General features: G+C 55.5%; 2 protein-coding genes across 12 annotated transcripts in view; both read left to right on the forward strand.

Annotated features, from left to right (window-relative positions):
* Window positions 1–7,287, forward strand: part of IFFO2 (intermediate filament family orphan 2) — a 57,880-nt gene extending 50,593 nt beyond the window's left edge. For 2 of the 5 annotated variants that reach the window (XM_071448856.1, XM_071448857.1), the window contains one exon: window positions 71–7,287. In XM_071448856.1, the coding sequence (XP_071304957.1) occupies window positions 71–176 (106 nt within the window). In that variant the 3' untranslated portion in view covers window positions 177–7,287. The remainder of the gene's footprint in view (window positions 1–70) is intronic. The other 3 variants (XR_011682602.1, XR_011682603.1, XR_011682604.1) reach the window with 3 other exon arrangements.
* Window positions 7,288–7,835: 548 nt separating this feature from the next.
* The window catches only part of ALDH4A1 (aldehyde dehydrogenase 4 family member A1), a 28,854-nt gene continuing 15,147 nt past the window's right edge, over window positions 7,836–21,542 (forward strand). For 3 of the 7 annotated variants that reach the window (XR_011682690.1, XR_011682691.1, XM_071449393.1), the window contains exons 1-8: window positions 7,857–8,078; window positions 9,309–9,402; window positions 9,655–9,747; window positions 9,834–9,881; window positions 10,859–11,014; window positions 13,590–13,739; window positions 13,819–13,893; window positions 19,308–19,495. Coding sequence is in view for 5 of the 7 variants with exons in the window: in XM_071449393.1 (XP_071305494.1) it covers window positions 8,044–8,078; window positions 9,309–9,402; window positions 9,655–9,747; window positions 9,834–9,881; window positions 10,859–11,014; window positions 13,590–13,739; window positions 13,819–13,893; window positions 19,308–19,495 (839 nt within the window). In the remaining 2 variants the exon portion in view is untranslated. Of the gene's footprint in view, window positions 8,079–9,308; window positions 9,403–9,654; window positions 9,748–9,833; window positions 9,882–10,858; window positions 11,015–13,589; window positions 13,740–13,818; window positions 13,894–19,307; window positions 19,496–21,542 lie in introns of all 7 variants that reach the window. The other 4 variants (XM_071449394.1, XM_071449395.1, XM_071449398.1 and 1 more) reach the window with 4 other exon arrangements.

The following is a 21,542-nucleotide window of genomic DNA, read 5'->3' on the forward strand; positions in this document are numbered from 1 at the left end:
CTTTTTTTTTCTTCCTTCAGTCATGGATATTTAACTTTTTGGCTGCACCTTTCCCTGTGTTTCCCTGCAGGAATTCTCCATCCCCCAGCTCTGTAGCCAGCAGTGACTCAGGAAACACAGATGAAATTCAGGATGATTTGGACAGAGAGACGGACGTGGAGCCCATGGTCAGCTGATAGAAGTGGGAGCATTCCAGTCAAGGGGGAGATGGAGAGAGAAGAAAAATTCCAAACCAATTGCTGGGGGAAAGGTGAAAGACTCGAGAGCCCCTGCAGAGGGACTCTGAGGACTCATTCCTACACGCATCCCCTCCCAGCCAAGGATTGGTGCTGTACATTTCTATTGTTCTACAAACCATAAATGCAGAGTCCTGTAGGGAAACACGGTGTTTTAATTGTGCCTTTGCCCCAAGCTGAGCCACTTTGAGCTCCAGTGGAATATTAATAGCAGGTGTTTTTATAAAATATATTATTAAAAAAAAAAACCTACAAACAACCAAAGTTGTTGGCAGCAGAGGATGGTGCTGCAGAGGCTCTGGGTACTTCAATAAGCTGCTGGTTTTATTGAGCTGCTGCACTGATTGGCAAAAGCAACATTGGCAAAAAGAGCAGCAAAACCAAGACAATTGTGGTGCAATTACAAATGTCTGGCACAAGAAAAAAAAAAAAATAAAGAATTGCCTCCAAATTGAACTGCAAATGTTTAACAACAAGAGCGGGTTTGGAGTCAGCTCGCAGGGCGAAGCAGTTCTACAAAATTCAGAGGGTTTCCTTCATCCCACCTTCTGGGCTGAGGGAGCCTTTGGGATGTGTCCAAGGTTTCTTCTGGACTCCAGGACCTGGAGGAGCAGGACTCAGCTCGGTGGCAAAGCAGGGGGGCACAGGAGGGGTCACTGGGGGGGGACTATCACTGAGTAACTACTATGCAAAAACAACAAAAAAAGCTCGCCTTATTTCTATGGAATGTTTGGTCCCTGCTGGGCTACAGTTATCCCTTGGGAAAAGGAAAGCTAAACCCACATTTGCACACTTAGATGTCTGTAGAGCTTCTTTTGAGGTGGAATGTTGTATCACAATGCCTTTGTTTCCAGTGCTGGGTTAGGAGGGGAGTCAGCCCTGGTTTGTCTCTTTTTTCAGGGTTTTTTTTTTTTAGTGTTTGCAGATTTTCCTTTGCAGACAGAGAAATAACTCCATTTTATGCTGCTTCCATGATGTGTAGGTGAAGCATCAGGATAAACTGCCCTAGGTGTAGGCTGGAGACAGGACTTTGGGAGAGCTCCTGACCACTGTTCTTGGGGAAAGCTGAGCACTGGGAAATGCTGTCATCCTTTTTAGGGCATGGTAAACTGAATCCCAAAGTGCTGCTGCCCTAGAACTGGGGAGGAACAGCCACGTGCTTTCTCTGTGAGAAAGTGGCAAGACCTTGGCTTTGCCCATCTTTCTGCATTTTTACCCAGGAGAAGCAGCATCCAAGTCGGATCACACAGTGGTGGCTGAGGAAACTCCAGCCCCACCAAGCTCTTCACGGTTAGAATGGGAATTGTAGCACCTCAGCCAGGTAAAAACAGGGTATAAACCTCAGCCAATAACTTTATGTTTGTTTTTAAATCAAGATTGAGAGTGTAGTTGATACTGCCCAAAGCCAGCTGTGGGGTTAAGCAGTGGTTGGAACTCAGAGTAAATTCCAGATGTGTTTGTTTTGCCTGCCAGGAAATGCTGTGCAGGAGCAGTGCTAGAGCTGGACAGGGAAAATCCCAATTCCTGCAGCCTCTGTGTTAAAGAAAGGAAAGTGGCCAATCCTGTGAGCTTCCTGAGTGCTGTTCCCAAGCCTCTGGATCTCTGGAGCTGCACTGCAAGCAAGCAGCCAGTGCAGATCCTGCTTCTCCATTCCATGGAGAGCATGGGTGTCCTGGAAAATGCCTCATTCCTGGCTGGAACCCCTCAGTGTGGCATGACCATGGAGAGGGCAGGGCTTGGGGTGTTCCTGGGGGAAGGAACTGTGGGCACAGGAATGATTCCCCTGCTGTGCTGCTGCCTGGCTGTCAGCTCCTCCTCCTGCCTGGACACGGAGCAGCCTTGAGGCCTCGTGGGTCAGAGGAGCTCCCTGAGCTTTCCAGGCTGGGAAGGAGGGACCAGGCTGATCCCTCAGCATCCACAGAGTGCAGAGCCACAGCTGATGGCTTCTGTCCAAGGCCAAGGCTATTCCTGTGGTGGATCCCAGGATATTCCTGTGGTGGATCCCAGGATATTCCTGTGGTGGATCCAAGGCTATTCCTGTGGTGGATCCAAGGCTATTCCTGTGGTGGATCCAAGGCTATTCCTGTGGTGGATCCAAGGATATTCCTGTGGTGGATCCCAGGATATTCCTGTGGTGGATCCAAGGATATTCCTGTGGTGGATCCAAGGCTATTCCTGTGGTGGATCCAAGGATATCCCTGTGGTGTCCTTACTGGTGGCAATGCTCAGTGCAGAGTAGGTGACAACTCCTTGGCTCCTAGGGTGAGGGCCTTTCCAAAGCCTGGTCTGTCCTGTAAATAACTTTTCTCTGGAAGAGAAACCTCATTCCAAAGTGCTCATTCCTGTTATTTTTTAGGTGGCCAAAGTGGTAAATGTGATGTTCACTAGGGCTGCAAGCTGGGGGTTGGGTAGAGGAGGATTTGGGTTTTTTTTTGGGCTGGGACTGCATGTTTGAAATCTGCAATTTGAAGGGTTTTGAAGGGTTTTGAACTTCAGCTGCTCCCGAGGAGCCTCTCCCGAGGCTGAGGAAGCGTCTGCCAAGTCTGGATGTCTGTGATGCTTCAGTGGCTGGGGCAGGCATTGCTCAGCACAGTGAATCAGCTCCTGGAGCCTGCCCCAGCTCCCTTCCTGGCTCCCTTCCTGCTGGGAACGCTCCCGGAGCTGCCCCTGGCTCTGCCCTCACCCCATGAAAGTTCCTGGAGCTGCCCCTGGCTCTGCCCTCACCCAGAACACTCCCCGAGCTGCCCCTGGCTCTGCCCTCACCCCAGGAATGATCCCAGAGCTGCCCCTGGCTCTGCCCTCACCCCAGGAATGATCCCAGAGCTGCCCCTGGCTCTGCCCTCACCCAGGAACGCTCCCAGAGCTGCCCCTGGCTCTGCCCTCACCCAGGAATGATCCCAGAGCTGCCCCTGGCTCTGCCCTCACCCCAGGAACGCTCCTGGAGCTGCCTCTGGCTCTGCCCTCACCCAGGAACGCTCCCAGAGCTGCCCATGGCTGCTTCACCCCAGGAATGCCCCCAGCCCTGCCCCTGGCTGTCCCCTCCCAGCCCTGCCCCTGCCCCCCTCACCCTGGCTGGCTCCATAGCCCCAGCAGCTGTTGAGGTTGTGCTTCCCTTCCACTCTGGGTTTGTTATTTTTCCCTAAAACTGAGGGTCCTGGTAGGAAAAAGGCTGAGTGTTCCCAAAGGCAGGAGCTGTTTTGCTGAGGGCAGGGAATTCCCACAGCTGGAATTGGGGTGTGGGGTGGGCAGGAGCACCCACAGTGGGGGCTGAGGGAATTCCCATAGCAGGAATTGGGGTGTGGGGTGGGCAGGAGCACCCACAGTGGGGGCTGAGGGAATTCCCACAGCAGGGATTGGGGTGTGAGATGGGGAGGAACACCCACAGTGGGGGCTGAGGGAATTCCCACAGCTGGAATTGGGGTGTGAGGTGGGGAGGAACACCCACAGTGGGGGCTGAGGGAATTCCCATATCAGGAATTGGGTGTGAGATGGAGAGGAGCACCCACAGTAGGGGCTGAGGGAATTCCCATATCAGGAATTGGGTGTGAGATGGAGAGGAGCACCCACAGTAGGGGCTGAGGGAATTCCCACAGCAGGATTGGGGTGTGGGGTGGGCAGGAGCACCCACAGAGGGGACTGAGGGAATTCCCATATCAGGAATTGGGGTGTGAGATGGGGAGGAACACCCACAGAGGGTGGGTGAGGGAATTCCCACAGCTGGAATTGGGGTGTGGGGTGGGCAGGAGCCCCACAGAGGGTGGGTGAGGGAATTCCCACCGCAGGGATTGGGGTGTGGGGTGGGCAGGAGCCCCACAGAGGGTGGGTGAGGGAATTCCCACAGCTGGAATTGGGGTGTGGGGTGGGCAGGAGCCCCACAGTGGGGGCTGAGGGAATTCCCACAGCTGGAATTGGGTGTGAGATGGAGAGGAGCACCCACAGTGGGGGCTGAGGGAATTCCCACAGCTGGAATTGGGTGTGAGATGGAGAGGAGCACCCACAGAGGGTGGGTGAGGGGGATGTGGGGTGTAGCAGAGGGTGTGGAACTCAGGTGCACGGGGGTGATGTGTAGGACAGTAGAGGTTCCCGTGGGTGTTGGTGTCTTTCTGTAACCACATGTAATCCATTCCTAAAGCAGAAAAGGCGTTTTCATGTTCGGGGTCGGGGTTTATTTTCATTTAGGCTGGGCCAGCCTTTTGGGGCAGCTGGGGTTGGTCCTTGGGGGTTTTTGGGAGGTCGTTGGTTCCAAGTCCAGCCGTGCTGCTGCTCCTGCTCCGTGTGTGTGGCACCAGATCAAAGCTTGCCAGAGAAAAAAAATGGAAAAAAAAAAAAAAGGAATTTAATTGTAAAAATGCTGGAAATGATTTTGATGACCTCTTTCTTTTTTCCTTTGTAAAGCTGTAAATACTTTATTTTTGTTTTCTATTCTTAATGCGGTGTCATATTGACACTTTTTTAGATTTACAGTCAGAAAATCCTCCTCATCGTTTCTCATTTTTTAAAAGGGGATTTCAAGGAAGCAAATTTTTTTGCTCGCTAGCAGTGTAATAATAGATCAAATTCCTAAACTGGGTTTGTACAAAAAATGTTTTCAGTAAACAAATGGCAGTTTGTGGATGCATGTTGTTCAAAAATGTCCAAAGAATAATGTGGTACAAATGTTTTCAAGAATAATGTGGTACAAACATGTTTTTCAAAGACTTAGTGATGATCATCTTAGTTCACACAAGGAAAAAAAGCAAAATTCTTTTAAAAAAAAAATGTTTGGGGGGGAATGTAATGAAACTCATCTAAGCTAAATGTGTAATCTATTTATAAAAACACAGTATATATTCTATTTTTATCAGAGGTTTTTAAAGTGCAAACAGATTTCTGTTGGCAGATGCAATTGTTCCCTTGTAAAGTCTCTTCTGCTCTGATGGGACCCCCAAATTCTCTGATGGTTCCAGGAGTCAACGTGGAAATAACCAGGACAGGTTTGGCTGTGGAGCACTCACAGGTGGCTTCCTGCAGGGGAGGCTGCAGCTTCAGCATCTCTTCTGCCTCTGCAGGATTGTTGCTGTGATTTCATTCCCTTCCCTGCAATTTTATTCCTTACTCCTGACTGGGAGGATGCTCCTGGAAAGGGTCAGGACCTCCTGGATCCCAGGAGCGTGGCAGGACAGGGGTTAAACTCTGCCTGGATAATAAAGCATTAAATAAAAATTCTATTTGTACCTGTAGAAATTGGGATTAACAAAACAAAACAACAGATGGGAATCGTGCCTGAATATGTATCCAGAGCTGCTTCTAAAGTGAGGTTATATTAATTTTCCTTTCCATGATCATTCCTGCCAGCAAAAACACGAGCTGGCTGTGGAAGGGCCATGGGTGCTCCCAGAGCTGTTCCTGGTGTTTCCCTTGGCTCTGGGAACATGGGATGGATGTTTGTGTTGGAAGAGCTGCAGAGCTGGGAGCTTCCACGTTCGAGTGCTTCATTTTAGAGCTGAGTGTTTCAGGAGTGATTTATCCTGGCTAAATTACGACATCCCAGCGCTTGCACGAGGCAGGGGCACCCCAGGGAGGATTTCCCACCCTTGGCTTCAGGACTTTTGGGGTTTTTGTCCTTGTGCTGGGCTGCAGGGGAGCACACAGCCCTCAGAGCTCTTTGCCTCTGGGCTTGCCACCCCAACGCTGGATTTTAGGCTTTGTAGTGGGATGTGTTTTGTGTCCCTGTGAGTTTTAACCGAGAAACAAAATTACCAAGGAGGCAGCAGGCGGTGTCCTGGTGGGAATAACAGCGGAGGGGAGCTGGGGGCACTGCCTGGGAATTCTCCATGGGAATGGGATCCAGCCCCTCTCCCTGCACAGGGAACACCCAGGGCTGGGCCAGGCCCTTGGCAGAGCACTGAGGAAACACCTGAGCCTTCCCTCCTGTCTGTTTTTGTGTGAGTTCAGTGTCCACAGACCCTTCTGCGTTTGCAGGAGCCTTTCCAAGCTTCTCTTTTGAAGGAGCAACAAATTGTGTTTAAATGTGGGTATTTGATTGCAGAAATCACCATTCCCCCCTAATGTGAGGCACTCCAACAGTGAAGCACTCGGGAAGGGGGTGCTTGTGGGTCTGGCCAGCTCCCTCTTTTGGGAAATGATGTTAAACAGCCTAAACCAGCCCCTGGAGTGGCTTCAAACCGGTGTCATCGCTGTGGCAGCACAGCCCAGAGCACCACGGTGCCACAAACCCGGTGGAGCTGCCCAGACTGGCACCCCCAAAACCCCAAATTTCTGTTTTATTGGAGAGGGTTTGAGGGCGGTCCAAGCTCAGTCGCTAAACCACGCTCCTTTGTGTAACCTGGTTTCACCAAAAAACTCACGAACCAGTCCCTAAAACACCTTCCTGTGGTTAAAGTAAATGTAGCGACCTTCTGCCAAAAAAGATTATTTATTATTTATCGTGTTCGAGTGGGAGGTATTGATGCCTCTTCCCTCTTGCTGTGTCACTTCTTGTCCGTTCCTCTTTAGGTCACCTGAGAGTTTCTTTTATCCCCGTGACAATGAACTACTGATGGTGTGGGAACGCCCCTGGTTACCGTCCCCGTGTAAATACTGTGCTTTATATTCTGTATATTAGCTCATTTTAACAGAAAAGACTGGACTGATGATGCTGTTGGATGACCCCAGGTGGGGAAAGGCTGGAGGATGACCCAGCTCCCGGCCCTGGGGCTGGATTGGGACACCACCAGTGGATTTGGGACCACGAAAGGCTTCGAGACTCCAATCCACGGCAGGAGGAGCCCTGAGAACATCCTCAGCCAGAGCCAGAACCACCCAATCTCCTCTGAGCTCGGCGGATTTGCTCCATTTTTCCTTTTTTTAGTGCCAAAACCGACCCCAGTGTCCCCTCCCAGGTGTGCTGGTGTCCAGCCCGTGTCCAGCCCACCTCGCCCTCCGTCCTGCCCGGGCCGGGGCTCAGCCCCCGCTGCCGGAGCTGCCCATGGAACAGGTCCCAGTCGGTCTCTGGTGACGATGAAAACCACAAAAAACTATAAAATAAATACCAAACTCCTGGTGCAACGGCTCCGCGTGTTCATTCTTGGGGTGGAAAACGCCTCTGAAGCAGAAGGATTTGGGTCTGGGGAGGGAGGGACCATCCTCATTACTGAAAATCCGCCCAGCCCAGGTGATTTGGGATCATAAAATAGCCCCGACTCCCCTCAAAATTAGGGTCCTTCAGCTGCAGCTCTTGAAACATGAGGAAATTAAAGTACGCCCTGCACACCTCAGCCTCCTCCTGGCCCTGTGCCCCAGCCATGCCCCTCCTTTGGGTTAAAATCACCCATTTTTGGGTAATTCTCAGTTTCCAAAGGGATTCTCAGTTGCTTTTCTCTTTTTCTCCCCGCCCAGGTCCTCTCGGGCGGCTCGGACCCGCCGCGCTCCGGGCGCAGTTCCAGCCGCTGCCTCTCCTCGGGCCGCTTTTGTTGTTGTTTTTTCCGAATTTCCCTTTTTTAAATGATTTTTGGCTCCTTCCCGCGCCCCGCCCCCTCCCACGTGCCGCGCGCGCCACCGCCCCCCGCTCCGGCCGCAACCATCCCCGCGCGGGGGGGGGACGACTCACGGCTGGGGACACTCCACGGGCACCCCGCGGGCAGGGGGGGGACAGGGCCAGCACCCTCACACACAGCGAGCAGCGGGCGCGGGGCTGCCCCTCCAGACCGCCGCACGCGGCGGTTTATTAATTTATTAATTAATCGATGGTTGCGTCTCCTCCCCGCCCCTCCCTCCCCCCGCGCGGTGGGTGGTGGCGGCCGCGGGCCGGGAGCGCGGCGGGGCCGGGATGTGGCGGCGGCTGCGGGCGCTGAGGGGCTGCGGGTGAGTGCGGGCTCCTTCCTTCCCTTCCCTTCCCTTCCCTTCCCTTCCCTTCCCTTCCCTTCCCTTCCCTGGCCCCCTTCCCGCACCGTCCCCACGCGTGGGGCGGGCTCGGGCTCCGCTCGATCCGCGCTGTCGCTCTTGCCATCGCCGGGAACTCTCCCGCTGCCAGCTGCGGGCACTGCCAGCCCTCAGTTCCCCTTGTTCCCCCCTCCTTCCTCCTTTTTCTGCCCTTGTTTCCTTCGTTTTTCCCCTTTGTTTTCTCCTTTGCCACCCGCTTTCCACAGTTTACCCCTTGTTTTCCCTTTTACCCTTGTTTTCACCTGTTTTCCGCTGCTTCCTCCTGGTTTTCCTCCTTTACCCCCCTTGCTTTCCCCCTTTTCTTCCCTGTCTTCCCCTTTTCTCCTTGTTTGCTCTTTTGTCTCCCCTTTTCCCCCTCGTTTGCCCCCTTTTCCCCCTCGTTTGCCCCCTTTTCCCCCTCGTTTGCCCCCTTTTCCCCCTCGTTTGCCCCCTTTTCCCCCTCGTTTGCCCCCTTTTCCCCCTCGTTTGCCCCCTTTTCCCTCTCGTTTCCCCCCTTTTCCCTTCGTTTTCTCCCCTTTCCCTTTCGTTTTCCCCTCCTTTTTCTCCCATTTGCCCCTTTTCCCGGGCATTATCGCTGATGTGGACAGTGTAACCCATTCGTGGGGCTGGTCAGTGCCAAGGTCCGGTGATCCGGGGGCAGCTCAGGGTGCCCGTCCGGCTTTTGCCCCCTGGACTTTGCCAGGAGCCGGCGGAGCGCGGGGGTGTTGGAGCAGCCCGGGTCGATCCACAGCTCATTCCTTAAAATTCGATCCTGTGCCTCGTTCCTTAAAAATCCACCCTGTGCCTCGTTCCTTTAAAATGCCTTTCCCAGCGCTTTTTGCTGAGCGAGAAGCGGTGCTGGGCTGGGGGCGAGGGCCGGGGCTCGGCTCCCGGCTCTGGCATCCCCATCCAGTGGGAGGGATGGAGCAGGGGCTGGTTTGGGGGAGCAGCCCGGGACCGAGGTGTCCCCCGGGGATTGAGATGTCCCCGGGGCTGAGGTGTTCCCCGTGATTGAAGTGTCCCTCAGGATGGAGGTGTTCCCCGGGGGTTGAGATGTCCCCCATGATTGAAGTGTCCCCGGGACCGAGGTGTCCCCGGGGCTGAGGTGTCCCCCGGTGCTGGGGAAGGAGGGAATGGCAGAATTGCAGCGGTTCCTGTCCTGCCGTGTCACAGGCGGAGATGGCAGCACCGCCCGGCCATCCAGGTGACCAACGAGCCCATCCTGGAGTTCAAGCCGGGGAGCCCCGAGCGAGCGGCGCTCCAGAAGGTACCAGGGCCAGGATTTGGGGGATTTGGGGGCTGGGAGGGCCCTGGGCTGTGCTGCAGGGCACCCCAGGCTCTCCCTGGTGTGACAGCCCCATGCTGCCCAGCTCCTGCTCATTCCCTGTGGGCACAGCCGTGCCTCCTGTGGCCAGCCCATGCCTGCAGCCTGTTCCCAGTTCCCTCTGCCCTGGGAAGGGGGATGGAGGGCAGCTGGAGGGGCTGGGAGCTGCTCCCACCACGTTCTCCTCTCTGCCAGGCCCTGGCTGACCTGAAGGACAAGACTGAGGACATCCCGTGTGTCATTGGGGGGGAGGAGGTGTGGACCCCCACAGTGAGGTACCAGCTCTCGGTGAGTCAGGGGCTCTCATTCAATGGGGGGTCCCTGCAGGAGGACCCTGGGACTGGTTCCTACAGAGCCTCTTCTTCTCTCCCCAGCCCTTTAACCATGCACACAAGGTGGCCAGGTACTGCTATGCCAGCAAGGTGAGTGCCCCTCTCTGTCCCCCCTCTTCCTGGCTGGTTTTTTGGGGAAGCAGCAGCACTTGGTTTAGCAAGTGCAATGCAATTTGTGAGCAGGGAGGCTCCAGGAGCATTTCCAAGCTCCAGGGATCCTGGAACAAAGCCACCAGGAGCTGCAGACTCAGGGTTGTGATGGCACCACTGCTCTGTGCCTGGTGGGGGGTTACCCCTTGCTTTTCCCTGTGACCTGGTGGTGGGCAGTGTTGGTCTGGTTTTTTAAGATTTTCTAAGCCTTCTGATGTTGACATTCTTGTAGCAAACTTTCTCACACACTTCCTGTAAATAACTCATTGTTTTGCATTCCTTTATGGAAGAAGAAAAAATTGATAGACTGTTAGTCTGTCCAGTGTCATTGGAAAGGTGGCACTGTCACCCTCCAATCCACTGTCACTCTTAGAAAACTATAAATGTTAGAGTCAGAAAATAAACTTCCCTTTTTTCTTCACCTTGAGAACAGTGGTGTGAGCTTGTGTTCTGTTGCAGACATCTTTTATGAAAAATCCTTTCCTTAAGATTTTTCCTCCTGAGAAGCTGAGAGGCCTCAGGAACAAAATGTAACAATGGTTATCTGCTGCTATGGAATGCAACAGGTGCATCTGGGATTGGGCTCATGTGGTTGTTTCTAATTCATGGCCAATCACAGCCCAGCTAGCTCGGACTCTCTGCCCGTGCCACAAGCCTTTGTTATCATTCCTTTCTGTTCTTAGCTTAGCTAACCTTCTGATGAAACCTTTTCTTCTATTCTTTTAGTAGAGTTTAAATATAATATATATAATAAAATAATAAATCAAGCCTTCTAAAACATGGAGTCAGTTCCTCATCTCTTCCCTCATCCTCAAACCCCTGTGACACGGTCTCAGTGTTCTTTCATCCTATAGCGACAGGGCAGGAACCTGGAGAGGCTCCTCCTCCCTGCTGCCTTTTCCCCTTTGCCTCCACAGGAGCTCATTAACAAAGCCATTAACGCCGCCCTGGCCGCCAGGAAGGAGTGGGACCTGAAGCCTGTGCAGGACCGGGCTCAGATCTTCCTGAGGGCAGCTGACATGCTGAGCGGGCCGCGGAGAGCTGAAGTGCTGGCCAAGACCATGGTGGGGCAGGTAGGGATGGGCTTGGCTTGGAAAGCCAGGTGTCTGCTGAGGAAGGCAGGAGCCTCCCCTGAAATGGAAAATGTGAACCCCCTCCCACTCTGAATTGTTATAAATTTGAAATTAAGGGGCTCTCAGGCAAAGATAAGGGAATAGGAATAACAGTTCTTTATTAGGAAAATTAAAAATACAAATGTAGTAGTACAAACAACAACAACAACAACAAAAAACGACAAAAAACAAAAAAAAAAAATATTGTCATAGTGAGAATCTGACCTGACACCCGGTGGGTCAGCCCCATCCCATGATGGCTCAGCCCTCCTGCAGTGCCAGCTGTGGCTCTGCTGGAGCAGGGATCCTGCACAAGGGGGGATTTTCCTCTGCAGCTCCAGGGCTGCTGGAGATGGGCCTGGGCTCCCTCTGGCAATGCAGGGCAGCAGAAGCTGCTCCTCTGGCAATGCACTGGGCAAAGGCTGCCCTGGTGTCCCAAAGCTCAGATTGTACCCAGGTAGGAATGCTTGGCTCCTGCCCTGGGCAATGCAGCATCTCCCCATGGGATGATGGAATTGGATCAGCCCTGCAGGGACACTCAGTGGCCATGGACAGCAGAGATCTCCTGCAGGGAGGATTGGCTGGGGGAGAGATAAAGAAAACTGCCCAGTGAACAGAATATCCTGAATATCCCTCAGACCTCCCGTGGACGGGAGAGGGAGCTGGGAATGCTCCCAGTTCATCCCTGTGTCTCAGGTTGGAAATGGGTGTGTGTTTTCTGCTCCTATCTGTGGAGCAGTTAGCTCCTGTTCCTTGGGCAGTTATCTGTGGGGTTTTGCCCCACTTCTAACAGAAGGGAGTAGAATACATAGCCCCATTTCCAGCCTAAGACAGGGGTGCTGCAGAAGCTGGGCTGAGCAGGAGGAGCAGGGCAGGAGGGGCTGCCAGGGTGGTTTTTGGCAGTGGGAGTGGCTGGAGGTGCTCTGTGGGGGGATCCAGGCTGATCCTCACTCCTTGCTGCTCCTGGCAGCAGGATCAGCGTGAGGCTGTGCAGGAGGCCCCGTCCTTGGGAACTGAGCTCGGGAGGTGTCGCCACATTTCTCATCCCAGGGGAAAGCAAGGCACATTTCTTCCCAAGAATATTTCTGGGTTTCACATTCTCTGAACCTCAGAGAAAGAAAAAACAGTTCTCATCATTTGCTGTGCCTGTGTTTGTGCCAAAGTAGAATGCAATATGGAGATTGTTTGCCCACAGTGATGGTGGTTTGTTTCCTTGGCCTGTCAGGGCCAGGTGTGTGTGTGTGTGTGTGTTGGGACTGTTGGGTGACAGTCACGAGATTCTGTGCAGAGTTGAGTGCTTGGCAGATTCAGTTTAGATGTAATGTAATACAGTGTAATAGAGTATAGATAATAAACTGTAATAAAGCAATTAATTAGGCTTCTGATATCAATGGAGTCAGATGCATCATTTCCTCTCCCCTTGTCGGGGGGCATCCTGATTCCATAGAGGAGCACCCACAGCCAGCACTGCAGCATTGCTGCACTGCCCCATTGCTGCACTGCCCCATTGCTGCACTGCCCCATTGCTGCACTGCCCCATTGCTGCACTGCCCCATTGCTGCACTGCCCCATTGCTGCACTGCCCCATTGCTGCATTGCCCCATTGCTGCATTGCCCCATTGCTGCATCCCCCATGCACCCATTCCCCCGTGCCCCATTGCTTCATTCCCCCATGCCCCATTGCTGCATTCCCTGTGTGCCATTGCTGCATTCCCCCGTGCATCCATTCCCCCATGCATCCTTGCTGTATTCCCCTTGCCCCATTGCTGCATCCCCTCATGCACCCTTACTGCCACCCCCTCAATGCACCATTGCTGCATTCCCCCATGCCCCATTGCTGCATTCCCATGCACCACTGCTGCACCCCCCATGCAGCCATCCTCCATGCACCATTCCCCCATGCCCCATTGCTGCATTCCCCCATGCCCCATTGCTGCATTCCCCCATGCACCATTGCTGCATTTCTCCATGCACCTATTCCCCTGTGCACCATTGCTGCATCCCCCACACCCCACTGTTGCATTCCCCATGCACCATTGCTGCATCCCCTGTGCACCCATTCCCCATGCCCCATTGCTGCATTCCCATGCACCCATTCCCCCATGCACCATTGCTGCATTCCCCACACCCCACTTTGCATTCCCCATGCGCCATTGCTGCATCCCCTGTGCACCCATTCCCCATGCCCCATTGCTGCATTCCCATGCACCCATTCCCCCATGCACCATTGCTGCATTCCCCACACCCCACTTTTGCATTCCCTATGCGCCATTGCTGCATCCCCTGTGCACCCATTCCCCATGCCCCATTGCTGCATCCCCCACACACCATTGCTGCATTCCCCCATTGCTGCATCCCCCATGCACCCATTCTCCCATGCCCCATTGCCCCATTGCTGCATTGCCCCATTGCTGCATTGCCCCATTGCTGCATTGCCCCATGCACTGTTGCTGCATCCCCCATGCACCCATTCTCCCATGCCCCATTGCTGCATTGCCCCATGCACTGCTGCTGCATCCCCTCCCTGTCCCTGCAGGCCAAGACCGTGATCCAGGCCGAGATCGACGCCGCTGCCGAGCTCATCGACTTCTTCCGCTTCAACGCCAAGTACGCGCTGGAGCTGGAGCAGAGCCAGCCCCTGAGCGTGGACATCAGCACCAACTCCATGGTCTACCGGGGGCTGGAGGTGAGCTGGGCCCCTGCCCCGCGGGGTCACCCTGGGGGACAGCAGGGTCCCCATGGCCCTGTTCCCTGTGTCCCCGCAGGGCTTCGTGGCTGCCGTGTCCCCCTTCAACTTCACGGCCATCGGGGGCAACCTGGCGGGGGCTCCGGCGCTGATGGTGAGTGCTGGGGACAGGGGGATGGGACAGGGGACAGGACAGGGGGACAGGGCAGGGGGATGGGAAATGGGGGCAGGGTCACAGGACGGGGGGTGGGACAGGGGGGACAGAGCAGAGGGACAGGACAGGGAGGCAGGACGGGGACAGGAAATGGAAAGCAGGACATGGGGATAGGGCAGGGGGACAAGGGGACAGGACAGGGTCACAGGATGGGGGACAGTGCAGGGGGCAGGACAGGGCAGGGGACAGAGGGGCAGGACAGGGGGACAAGGGGACAGGGTCACAGGATGGGGGGACAGGACAGGGGGGCAGGGTGGCAGGACACAGGGACAGGGCATGGGGAAAGAGCAGGGGGAAGAACAGGGGGCAGGGGGACAAGGGGACAGGGCAAGGGGGCAGGGTGGCAGGACAGGGGGACAGGGCAGGGGGATGAGGGGACAGGACAGGATCACAGGACAGGGGGATGAGGGGACAGGACAGGGGGGCAGGGTGGCAGGGCAGGGGGATGGGATAGGGGGGCAGGGGGACAAGGGGACAGGACGGGGAGCAGGGGGATGGGACAGGGGGGCAGGACAAGGGAACAGGACAGGGTTGCAGGATGGGGGGACAGGACAAGGGGGAAGGGTGGCAGACAGGACAGGGAGCAGGACACAGAGGGACAAGGGGGCAGGGGGGCAGGACAGGGGCACGGGGGACAGGACATGGGGATAGGGATACAGGGCAGGGTCACAGGATGGGAGGGCAGGGTGGCAGGACACAGGGACAGGGCAGGGGACAGGACAGTCCAAGGAAAGGCTGGGACAGGGATCCCAGCCCTCAGGTTCAGCGGGGCTGGGGTGGGCAGGGGGGGAGCTGAGCCCCCCTGGGGCTGTTGCACAGACCCTCCTGGGGCTGTTGGAGCCCTTGACCCCATCAGCATTTAGGCTTTAATTAAACACCCCAGGGTCTGGATTTCCAGTGTGATGGGAGAAGTGCTGGAAAAGCACAAATTCCCCAAACCTGCCTTGGGGTTTTTGTTGTGTCTTTTCCTTCCCAGGCTGGGTTTGGGATCTGGGAATGAACACAGCAGGGTTTGATTTCCTACCTGGGCTTGGAGTGCTGTCGGGACATGGCAGTGGAACCAGTTTGTAGCTGCTCACATTCCTCTGGGATGACACTTTGTGGGTGCAGTGGGTGTGTTAGGGCCAAGGGCAGGCCATGGCTCTGCCATTTAGCACTGAGCTGACAGATAGGAGAGCCCAGAAAGTCTGAAAAAATATATTAGAAAAAAAGGTACTGGTAAAAAGCATTTCTGCACATTCCCATTTGTGTCCCAGCCCATGGAGCACAGGAGCTCCTGCCTCTGCAGGGTGGATTTTGGGGAAAGACTGTAATAACCTGGTGATTTTGGACCAGGAATAATTAATTTATTGTTGTACTGGGATAGAAAAAAAAAAAAAAAACAACAACAAATTGTCCTCAGCTCTTTGCTAATCAGGCTCAGATTTCCTGCTGGCCCCTAAGAGCCTGGGGAGTTTTTAATTTGGGAACATCACATTTAAAGCCACATTTGAGTCAAGCATTTGAACCTGTCACTGGGGCAGGACTGGGGGGGACAAGGAGAGGGTGAAGCCACTGTGGAGCTGGGAGGATTTCTGGGGAGAGAGGTGCCCAGGACCCCAGGGACACCCTTGGCTTTGGGGGATCTGGGGATGAGCTCATCCCAAAGCGGGTGAGCCCTGCTGGGCTGGGACAAACCCCTGCTGGCAGCTCTGAGTGACAACTGGGGACATCCCATGGCAGTGAATTGCCCTGGGATGCTGCAGGGGACTGGGATCCCTGCCCTGGGCTGGGGGCAGGACAGGACAGCAGCAGTGCCTGGGACAGCAGCAGGGGACACCTGGAATTCCAGTCAGGGGAAAACGCTGCTTAATAGGGGAATGGTAATTAGAGCCCCAGTGAAAACTCTGCTTAATAGGGGAATGGTAATTAGAGCCCCAGTGAAAACACTGCTTAATAAGGGAATGGTGATTAGAGCCCCAGAGTTTCTGTCCCCACGGGGGGTTGGACACTGGAGAGGTGCATGCAGTCAGTCCTGGCAATGGGATTTCCTTGGGATCAGAGCAGGCCAGGCTGCTGGGAATGCTGGGCCCATTTCCCAGCTGCTGCAGCTTCTGCAGGGCTCTGGCAGTGTTGGGAGTGGGGGACTGGGGAGCCCAGGGGCAGCTGTGCCCAGGGAAGGAGGAGCTGTGCCCAGGGAGGAGCTGTGCCCATGGAAGGAGGAGCTGTGCCCATGGAAGGAGCTGTGCCCAGGGAGGAGCTGTGCCCATGGAAGGAGCTGTGCCCATGGAAGGAGCTGTGCCCAGGGAAAGAGCTGTGCCCAGGGAAGGAGGAGCTGTGCCCAGGGAAGGAGCTGTGCCCATGGAAGGAGCTGTGCCCATGGAAGGAGCTGTGCCCAGGGAAAGAGCTGTGCCCATGGAAGGAGGAGCTGTGCCCAGGGGGGAGCTGTGCCCAGGGGGGAGCTGTGCCCAGGGGCAGCTGTGCCCATAGAAGGAGGAGCTGTGCCCAGCAAGGAGCTGTGCCCAGGGGGGAGCTGTGCCCAGGGAAGGAGGAGCTGTGCCCATGGAAGGAGCTGTGCCCAGGGGGGAGCTGTGCCCAGGGAAGGAGGAGCTGTGCCCATGGAAGGAGGAGCTGTGCCCATGGAAAGAGCTGTGCCCAGGGGCAGCTGTGCCCATGGAAGGAGCTGTGCCCAAGAGGAGCTGTGCCCAGGGAAGGGGCTGTGCCCAGGGAAGGGGCAGTGCCCAGGGAAGGGGCTGTGCCCAGGGAAGAGCTGTGCCCAAGAGGAGCTGTGCCCAGGGGGCAGCTGTGCCCATGGAAGGAGGAGCTGTGCCCATGGAAGGAGGAGCTGTGCCCATGGAAGGAGCTGTGCCCAGGGGAGTTTTTCCTGCACAGCAAATCCCTGGGAAGCAGAAGCCAGGAGTCCAAAGCTGTGTTCACAGGGGTTTGAGGATGAGGGAAGAGATGAGGATCTGACTGCATGTTTCAGAAGGCTTGATTTATTATTTTATGATATATTTAAACTATACTAAAAGAATAGAAGAAAGGATTTCATCAGAAGGCCAGTTAAGAATAGAAAAAGAAAGAATGATAACAAAGGTTTCTGTCTCGGACAGAGAGCCCAAGCCAGCTGACTGTGATTGGCCATGAATTAGAAACAACCCCATGAGCCCAATCCCAGATGCACCTGTTGCATTCCACAGCAGCAGATAACCATTGGTTACATTTTGTTCCTGAGGCCTCTCAGCTTCTCAGGAGGAAAAATCCTAAGGAAAGGATTTTTCATAGAAGATGTCTGTGACACAAAGCTCCTGTTCTGGGCTGTGACCCGTGCAGGGGAGGCTGAGTTGTGGGACAGGGGACAGGGACACGGGGCGGTCACAGGGAGCCCGTGGGGCCCAGGGCTGGGGTGGCACAGGGCCAAGGGGGCGTCACCAGGGGAGTTCTCCAGCCCCTGGCGCTGTTGGTGCCTGGTTAATCCAGCAGGAGCTTTGGTTTCACTGCCCTGCTGGCCCTGCCTGGGCTGGTGGCAGTGCTGGGGACATTCCCGTGTCCTGAGGCAGGAAGCAGCGCCTGGTTTCCAGCTCCTCTTGGGGAAGGCAGAGCTCAGCCCTGGAAGGGAGGGGGGGAAGGCTGGCACAGCCACCTGGTGAGAGAAAAGGGGAGGATTTGTGCCCTCAGCTGAGCAGGGCACACCCAGCCCTGCCCAAACAGTGCTGGGTGAGGGTGGTGCTGCCACCCTGGAAATGAACCTGGAGATGATTTTAGTAAAAGAGCAGATCTTTATTTGAAGGCCTTCAGGGGCAGTGATGGAAAGATGTCCACAAAAGCCCACCCCACAGGGATGAGGACATTTTTACAGGATTTAGGAAATCAGCATCATTGATAAAAAGCACCAATTAGGAGGATAAGTGGTGATGCAGTCCCCCCCTGGTCTGGAGCACCCCTCAGCACTGGCTGCCCATGAAATAATATCATATTTATATATAAACATAAGAATATCCCAAGAGTTGTTCTCACCTTTGGTTCCCTGGAAGAGCCAAGGCAGCACTGGGGCCTTGTACCCATGGGGCTTGGAGTTTGGGGATTTTTGTCTTTCTGCCTCAGGAAAGGCCATGGAAAAGTGCTGGGAAATGTCACTAATCCAGCAGACAACAGAGCTACACATGAGTGTGTGTGAATATATGGAATAATAGGGAACACAGGAAAGAAATAAAGGCTGTGTGTCCATGAAATATCTCAAGAGTTGTTCCCACCTTTGGTTCCCAGGCAGAACCAAGGAAGAACCAACTCCACTGGCTTGGAGTTTTGGGATTTTTGTCTTTCTGCCTCAGGAAAGGCCATGGAAAAGTACTGGGAAATGCAGTCACTAATCCAGCAGGCAACAGAGCCACACGTGTGTGGGGAATATATGGAATAATATAGGGAATATATGGAATAATAGGGAACACAGAAAAGAAATAAAGGCTGTGTGTGCATGAAATATCCCAAGAGTTGTTCCCACCTTTGGTTCCCTGGAAGAGCCAAGACAGCCCTGGGGCCTTGTACCCCTGAGGCTTGGGGAAAGGCCGTGGAAGAGTACTGGGAAATGCAGTCACTAATCCAACAGAGCCACACCTGTGTGTGGGGAATATATGGAATAATATAGGGAATATATGGAATAATAGGGAACACAGAAATAAAGGCTGTGTGTCCCTGAGGTGCCACCTCTATGGGACAGCTTCCAGGGAGTTCAGCTGTCCCTGCTGAGGTGTTTGTGGTGTGTCCCCAGTGACACGGCCCTGTGAGGTGTTGTGTGTGTCCCCAGTGACACGGCCCTGTGAGGTGTTTGTGGTGTGTCCCCAGTGACATGGCCCTGTGAGGTGTTTTGTGCCCGGTGACACGGCCCTGTGAGGTGTTCTGTGTGTGTCCCCAGGGGAATGTGGTGCTCTGGAAGCCCAGTGACACGGCCCTGCTGTGACACGGCCCTGTGAGGTGTTTGTGGTGTGTCCCCAGTGACACAGTCCTGTGAGGTGTTGTGTGTGTCCCTAGTGACACAGCCCTGTGAGGTGTTTGTGTGTGTCCCCAATTACACGGCCCTGTGAGGTGTTGTGTGTGTCCCCAGGGGAACGTGGTGCTCTGGAAGCCCAGTGACACGGCCCTGTGAGGTGTTCTGTGTGTGTCCCCAGTGACACAGCCCTGTGAGGTGTTTGTGTGTTCCCAGTGACACGGCCCTGTGAGGTGTTCTGTGTGTGTCCCCAATGACACGGCCCTGTGAGGTGTTCTGTGTGTGTCCCCAGTGACACGGCCCTGTGAGCTGTTGTGTGTGTCCCCAGGGGAACGTGGTGCTCTGGAAGCCCAGTGACACGGCCCTGTGAGGTGTTTGTGTGTGTCCCCAGGGGAACGTGGTGCTCTGGAAGCCCAGTGACACGGCCCTGCTCTCCAGCTACGCCGTCTACAGGATCCTGCTGGAGGCGGGGCTGCCGCCCAACGTGGTGCAGTTCGTGCCCTCGGACGGCCCCGAGTTTGGGGACACTGTCACCAGCTCCGAGCACTTCTGTGGCCTCAACTTCACCGGCAGCGTGCCGTAGGTTGGGGACAGGGGGGACAGGGAGGGGCTGGGGGCTCCAATGGGGACAGGGGGGATAAGAAGGGGCTGGGGGCTCCCTGAGGGCAGGAAGGGGCTGGGGGCTCCAATGGGGACAGGGGGGACAGGGAGGGGCTGGGGGCTCCAATGGGGACAGGGGGGACAGGGAGGGGCTGGGGGCTCCAATGGGGACAGGGCAAGGCAGGGGGAGGGCAGGGAGGGGCTGGGGCCTCTCTGGGGACAGGGGGACAGGGAGGTGCTGGGGACTCCAATGGGGATAGGGGGAGGGCAGGGAAGGGTCTGGGGGCTCCAGTGGGGATAGGGAGGGGCTGGAGGCTCCTCTGGGAACTGGGGGGGACAGGGAGGGGCTGGGGGCTCCAATGGGGACAGGGGGGACAGGGAGGGGCTGGGGGCTCCAATGGGGACAGGGGGAGGGCAGGGAAGGGTCTGGGGGCTCCACTGGGGACAGAGGGGGACAGGGAGGGGCTGGGGGCTCCAATGGGTACAGGGGGACAGGGAGGGGTTGGGGCCTCCAATGGGGACAGGGAGGGGCTGGGGGCTCCAATGGGAACTGAGGGCAGAGAGGGGCTGGGGGCTCCTCCTGGCACTGGGATGGGCTGCAGCAGCTGGCAGGGCGTGGTTGCACGATTACATGGAAACAGGGCCTTCAAAGTGGTGACAAAAAGGGGCTGAGCTGGGTTTTGGTGCTGGGAGAGGAGTGGTTTTGGCTTTGGGGCTGAGCTCTGGGCACAGGAACAGCCAGAGTGGCAGGGACACTCCCAGGGGTGCTGTGGGTTTGGTTTGCACCCCAGGGTGGGTTTGGTTTGTACCCTGGGTGGGTTTGGTTTGCACCCTGGTGGGTTTGGTTTGCACCCCAGGGTGGGTTTGGTTTGCACCCCAGGGTGGGTTTGGTTTGCACCCTGGTGGGTTTGGTTTGCACCCCAGGGTGGGTTTGGTTTGCACCCTGGTGGGTTTGGTTTGCACCCCAGGGTGGGTTTGGTTTGCACCCTGGTGGGTTTGGTTTGCACCCCAGGGTGGGTTTGGTTTGCACCCCAGGGTGGGTTTGGTTTGTCCCCCACATGAGTTTGCCCTCCAGGTGGGTTTGGTTTGCCCCCAGGGTGGGTTTGCTCTCAGTGTGGGTTTAGTTTGCCCCCACGTGGGTTGGGTTTGCATCCCAGGGTGGGTTTTGTACCCCAGTTGGGTTTGGTTTTCCCCCCCCAGGTAGGTTTGGTTTGCCCCTTGGTGGGTTTTGTCCTCTGGTGGGCTTGGTTTTCCCCCCAGATGGGTTTGATTTGCCCCCTTGGTGGGTTTGTACTCCAGGTGGGTTTGGTTCCCCCCCAGGTGGGTTTTGTCCTCTGGTGGGCTTGGTTTGTGCCCCAGGTGCGTTTTGTACCCCAGTTGGGTTTGGTTTGCCCCTTGGTGGGTTTTGTATCCCAGGTGGGTTTGGTTTGGCCTCCTGGATGGGTTTGCACCCCAGGTGGATTTTGTACCCCAGTTATGTTTGGTTTGCACCCCAGGTGGGTTTTGTACCCCAGTTAGGTTTGATTTCCCCCCAGTTATGTTTGATTTGTGCCCCAGGTGGGTTTGGTTTCCCCCCAGGTGGGTTTTGTACCCCAATTAGGTTTGATTTCCCCCCAGCTGGGTTTTGTACCCCAGTTAGGTTTGGTTTGTGCCCCAGCTGGGTTTTGTACCCCAGTTAGGTTTGGTTTGTGCCCCAGGTGGGTTTTGTACCCCAGTTAGGTTTGATTTCCCCCCAGGTGGGTTTTGTACCCCAGTTAGGTTTGGTTTGTGCCCCAGGTGGGTTTTGTACCCCAGTTAGGTTTGATTTCTGCCCCAGCTGGGTTTTGTACCCCAGTTAGGTTTGGTTTGTGCCCCAGGTGGGTTTTGTACCCCAGTTAGGTTTGATTTCCCCCCAGGTGGGTTTTGTACCCCAATTGGGTTTGATTTCCCCCCAGCTGGGTTTGCCCCTGGGCTCTGGCTGTGTCCCATGGGGTGTCAGAGGTGCTGAGGGGTCCCTGCAGGGGCTGTGGGAGCCCTCCCCAGGCCG

The sequence above is a fragment of the Agelaius tricolor genome, unplaced genomic scaffold (genome assembly GCF_023055355.1).
Source record: "Agelaius tricolor isolate 1412-34295 unplaced genomic scaffold, bAgeTri1.0.p SCAF_28, whole genome shotgun sequence".
NCBI classification, from domain to species: domain Eukaryota; kingdom Metazoa; phylum Chordata; class Aves; order Passeriformes; family Icteridae; genus Agelaius; species Agelaius tricolor.